This window comes from Chenopodium quinoa, unplaced genomic scaffold (genome assembly GCF_001683475.1).
Source record: "Chenopodium quinoa cultivar QQ74 unplaced genomic scaffold, ASM168347v1, whole genome shotgun sequence".
NCBI lineage: Eukaryota > Viridiplantae > Streptophyta > Magnoliopsida > Caryophyllales > Amaranthaceae > Chenopodium > Chenopodium quinoa.
In genome coordinates, this window is record NW_018743691.1 from 3,055,064 (window position 1) to 3,060,881 (window position 5,818).

The following is a 5,818-nucleotide window of genomic DNA, read 5'->3' on the forward strand; positions in this document are numbered from 1 at the left end:
TTACTCATTAATAAAACCATATTTTTGCCAAATGTGTTCCACTAAATCCGCTTTTAATTGAACATGAGTGTCTCTATCACGTAGTGACATTCTTCTGTGGACGTACGTGTCGAAATCAACGTTTGGCGGTCGGCCAACATTGAATTCAAAAGGCTCGTTGTTGTTAACTGTAGCACTTGTAGTGGGTCTTGTAATTTGCGGGCGATCTTGTTCATAGTACCTTCTTAAAACTTCGGCCCGAGCATAGTTGTGTCGTTCATCTTCGACAATCATGTTGTGCATAATGATACAAGCTTTCATTATGTCACACAATATGTCTTCGTTAAACGCAAGGGAGGGTTGTCGTAGAATGGCAAACCTAGCCTGTAAAACCCCAAAAGCCCGTTCAATGTCCTTCCGAGCTGCAGCTTGTTTATCAGCAAATAATTTATCCTTTTGAAGTTGTGGAAGTGTTATACCTTGAATAAAAGTAGCCCATTTTGGGTAAATACCATCTGCTAAGTAATAGCCCAAGTTGTACTCATGGTCGTTCATGGTGAAATGAATTGGAGGTGCCCGACCATGAAGAACATCATCAAAGACCGGAGATCGGTAAAGGACATTAAGATCATTACAAGATCCCGGGATCCCAAAGAATGCATGCCAAATCCATAAATCTTGATCTGCAACGGCCTCCAGAATGAGGGTTGCATTTTTATTACGGCCTGCGTATTGCGCTTTCCAAGCCATAGGACAATTCTTCCACTCCCAATGCATGCAGTCAATGCTACCTATCATACCGGGAAAACCTCGCATTTCATTTTGATGCAAGATTCTCCTTAAATCTTCGTCGGTGGGACTTCTGAGATATTCAGCTTCAAAATGTGTAATAACCCCTTGACAAAAATGTTGCAAAGCCAATCTGGAGGTAGTTTCGCCAATGCGCAGATACTCATCCACCGCATCTGGACAGGTACCGTACGCCAACATTCTAATCGCAGCGGTGCATTTCTGCAACGGTGATAACCCAAGCCTTCCAGCTGCATTCCTACGCTGCTGGAAGAATTGATCCCCCTCGACCACCTTGTTCATAATCCTACAAAACAAAGGTCGTTGCATTCGAAATCTACGCCGGAATTGTTTGTCGCTATAAACTGGATTACTTGCAAAGTAATCATTAAATAATTGAACATGCCCCTTTTCCCTATCTCTTCTATCCGTATCCCCTCTACGCTTTGGAACACATTCAACATCGGACACGGGTTGGGGTTGTGTTTGGTTGTTATACAACAAAGTTGGTAGATGGGTTGTGACAAATTCGTCAACTAAATGATCAAATTCAACATATTGATCAGAATCAGACGAGCTGGAGGTTGAGCTAATGGAAAACATTGTGTTTGCTGGTTACTTGGGTGTTTGGATATTTTTGAGGAGTTGGATTATATTTGCATAAGATGGTATCACTATCATTTATAAGCATGAAAACTCAATGACAACTCCAAAATATGAATGACAGTTCCATGACTGATGAAACATGATTGACAATTCAATGAGTGATGAAACATGATTGACAATTCAATGACACTTAAGATAGTAAGACAGAAAAGAATCTTGACTATTCAAAATACAATTATACAACTGACATGAAAGACATATGACTACTCAATGTCTAATAAGACAAGGGACATGAATACAACTCATAAAAATTAAACTAATTAAAGATTAACTAAGTAAAGAAAGCTAACCTCAAAATAGTACTAATTAAAATTGAACAAAATAAAGATATACTAATTAAAGATAAAATAATTAAACAAATCTAAACTCAGAATACAACTAATTAAAAATAAACTAATTAAAATTGAACAAAATAAAGATAAGCTAATAAAAGATAAACTAATTAAACAAATCTAACCAAATAATACAACTAATTAAAAATAAACTAATTAAGGAAATACAGTCAATTTCTACCGTAGACTAATTGAAGTAACTCGTCCTTGTGGGCCTCTTCAGCTGGAGTGAGTGGTGTTGTCCTTGCTAAAAGTGATTGAAGCATATCAAAATTCATCTTCTCTGCTAAATTAACTTGTTTTTGCTTCCTCTTTTCCTTTTCTCTATCAAGTTCCAACCGTTGTTGTCGTAAATTCGCCTCCCTTTCTCTAACCTCAGTACACACCTTTATCTGCTCACTAATGCTCAATATTGCACTTTCAGAAGCAACTGTTTTGCCCTTACGCTTAGCCTTCTTTTTTTTTGACACTGTCTGGTCGTGGTAATCCTTCGGACATAAATCCATCAGTACGGATTTCATTCTCACTCTCTGCCCTAGACCTTTTCCCACTTCCACTGCTATCTTCCTCATCATCGGCACCGCAACCCTTTCTTTCCTCCTTTGACAGACCTCATCTTAGTTTAGTCCTCCACTTCGGATCTTTATTAACCATTTCCACTCCATGTGGAAATGCAAAATTATGTTGTGGATTAGAGGAGATATAAAACAACTTGGAAGCGTGTTTTATTCGATCGGCTTCGTTGTAACCACTTCCGCTTTCAGGGAGTTTGCCCGCCTCCTCATAGCAATTAGTCCACTGTAGCAAATCAGCTGCCATTCTTCTCCAATGTGTCTCCAAACTCTTCATAGGTCTTGGCGGGAGAATATGCGGTTTCTCAGCTTGTAGTTTACAGTAAGCTGCATGAACTTTTCGCCATAGTTCGGATGCCTTTTGGCTCGTACCACGAAGCGCATCATCACTTAGTTCTAGGTAGAACCCAATTAGAGCTTCATCCTCAGCAACCGACCAAATGCGACTCGCTTTGGCAAGTGGTTGATTGGCCGGAATCCTTGGAGGTGGTGGAGGGTACTGTGGTGTCTCCGGAACAGCTTCTTCTTGGCTGACATCGTACTCAGAGTTGCTCCCTTCGGAAACGGAAGGAGTTTGTTGCTCAAAAAAAGTGTTTTCATTGTTGGGAATTTGTGGAGGTATTGGTTGATGAACGGAATTTTGAGAAGAAGGGTTGCCTAATCTTTCTAGGAATAATTGAAAATTTGGACTACTTATGAAATCAATCAGCTAAATCAGAAAAATGTTGAGCAAGTTGATTGTAATTAGGGTTGTTTGGATCCATTATATTGTGTAATAAATTAAAAACAACAATATATACTTAAGAGGCACACCTAAATTAAAATAAAATAACGTTAATAACGTTTTAAATAATTTCTGAGTACTACAAAAAGTAATTAAGTATATATTTTTTTATATTAGAAAATGAAAATTTAATATTAGAAAACAAAAATTTAATCTAACTACACTTGGGAGTAAAAATAATAAAGAGTTTTTTGGATTTTTTAAAGTAAAACAAAATATTGCTACTTAAAATATCATTAATAACGTTTTGTAAAAATATTAGAGTAGTAAAAATATTAATTAAAAATAATAAACTAAAAAAAAAAAATTAACCTTTCTCAACTTTATATTGGAAAATATAACATAAAACTCACTAGAAATGAGATTAAGAGTAATATAGAGTGTTTTTGTGATTGTTGAAATTATACCAAAATATGTCAAAATGGATCTCTATTTGTAGAGTAAAAAAAATATATAACCGTTGATGATTTTTTTTTTAATTATCAAACGGCCAAATTACCGTTTTAATTTAATTACCGTTGCAAAACGGTAACATTTTCTGATTGGTTGAACAAGCTGACAGGGACGCGTGTCAGCTTCCCATTCGCTGGACTGACGCGCCCCTGTCAGCAGTTGCCATTAATTTTTTTTTTCCTTTGCTGCCTTCAAAACGCGTCATTTTGGGGGAAGGTCTTCATAACCAAACCTCAAAACACGTCGTTTTGAGGGTGTCAAAAGCAAAAAAAAAATGACAGTTTGTACACTTGGTGGGCTCCACGAATTCACTATCCACTTTCATTTTTGCTCATAGGATGAGCAAATTTAATTATGCTCATGAGCATATTTTGATTTGCTCATTGGTGGGGAAGCTAATATTGCAATTTTGCTCACCAATTTTGCTCATGAGCAAAATTCTCCTCACTGTTGGGAATGCTCTAAATTAACCAGAGTATAGATTTTTTTTTTTTGGACGGGGAGTATAGAAAAATTTGCTATTGTTTGTCGCATTAATTGACAAAGCTATACTATATGAAAACCATATGTTTTGTCCTTTGACACTACGCTAGACTATATTTTGTGGGCTAGGATGAAATCTTGTCTTAAATTATTAAAGGTTAAGTGCAAAGAATTGATTTCTCATGATGGAAATTTGATGGGTAATTTGATAGTGGAAGTTCCTTCGACAAGGCAAAAACTTTATATTTTGGTTAGGGATACCTCAAGTGGTTAGAGCTTTCTTTTCGGTTCCAGAAGATCTTGGGATCGATTCTTACCCCCACTCTCTAAACACACACACAAAAAAACACACGAAAAAAAACTATACGAGTTGAAGGAATTTGTTTAGTGGCGACTAATAGATTAGCAATTAAACCCGTGCGATGCACGGTTTGTTTGAATGTTTTAAAATTATTTTTTTATTAATATACTACCTCCGTTAAATGTTTTCTGCAACTTTTGAGTGGTTTGCGGTTCACAATGCAAAATTTAAGGGGTAAAGATTAGAGGAAGTTTAGAGATATTAATAAAAGCTGAGGAGAGAGAAAGTAGGACCCCCCCTCCCCCCACTTGCAATTTAGTGGGGAAATCTGTCACTTTTGAGGGAAAGAGTTTTCCCTCTTAAATTTTCACCAAAATTTCAAACAATTTGAAATTTTTGGAGATTCAAATCTCCCACTAGTTTTTACAAAAAAAAAAAAAACAGACTTTATCATTCAATTTTCAGCATTTAAGAGGCATATAAAAGCAGCCTCATTTAATACAAGTGCATTCAATGTTTTCCCCAAAATACAAGCCATGAAATTGTTCAAAATTACACCATTTGTTTTCAAAAGTTAGCAATAAACACATTAATTAACACCCTAATTATCCAAAAAATTATCCTAAATAAAGTCAGTGCTGCACATCTTCTTCACATAATAGACGCTTCATTGGCTTGGCACCTCCATCATCCATAGATTCCAACAAGACAACCCCTTCTTCACAAAAAAAACCAGCAGGCAGCCCTGTTTCATCAACGTTGAGCTGAAAATTTTCAAGTTAAGCACACAACATGGAAGAGTTAGAAGAAGAGGTTTTTTTGGATGTTGAGCAATTGTTAAGTGAGGAAGAACTGGCAGAGCAATTGTTAAGTGAGGAAGAACTGGCAGAGCTTTACTATGACTATGAATAACACATGCAAGATTATGGCTTGTATGATGAGTCTGATGATGAAGATATGGAAGAACAGGGGCAGCAATAAACACAAGAACAAGGGGAGCAAGAAACACAAGATCAGGGCAACACACAACCTTCAAGTAGAAAACAATTGTCTTTGCACAAGAAGAGAGAGGTTGTTGATGTAATCTTACTCAAAATGCATAATGGTAACTTACCTAGAGGGTACATGCAAGAATTATCAATCAAATTCAATGTACACAAATCAACAATCACAAGGGTATTCAAGGACATAAAAAAACAGTTGGAACAAGGGGATGTGATTGATGTCAGGTCCAAGAAGTTTGGCAGAACTGGGCCTAAACCAAGGGAATTTACTCATGAATTCCTACAGTCAGTGCCTCTGCACCTTAGGCAGACAGAGAGGAGTTATGCAACTGCTTTGAAGATATCTCATGTTACTATTCACAACTTAAAAAAAAAAAGGCAGGCTCAAAACACATACAAGCAGCAACAAGCAAGCACTCACAAGTGACCACAAAGCTGCAAGACTGAAATGGATT

At 36.7% G+C, this 5,818-nt stretch overlaps 1 protein-coding gene across 1 annotated transcript; it reads right to left on the reverse strand.

The window, feature by feature from the left end:
• LOC110683882 (protein ALP1-like) lies at positions 1-1,371 on the reverse strand. The gene has a single exon (XM_021860288.1). The coding sequence runs from the start codon at positions 1,369-1,371 to the stop codon at positions 1-3; it is 1,371 nt and encodes a 456-aa protein (XP_021715980.1).
• Between the last annotated feature and the right edge of the window lie 4,447 nt (positions 1,372-5,818).

Bases quoted from the DNA above. Each gene is read 5' to 3' on its own strand.
- LOC110683882 (XM_021860288.1), bottom strand. From the start codon at position 1,371: ATGTTTTCCATTAGCTCAACCTCCAGCTCGTCTGATTCTGATCAATAT.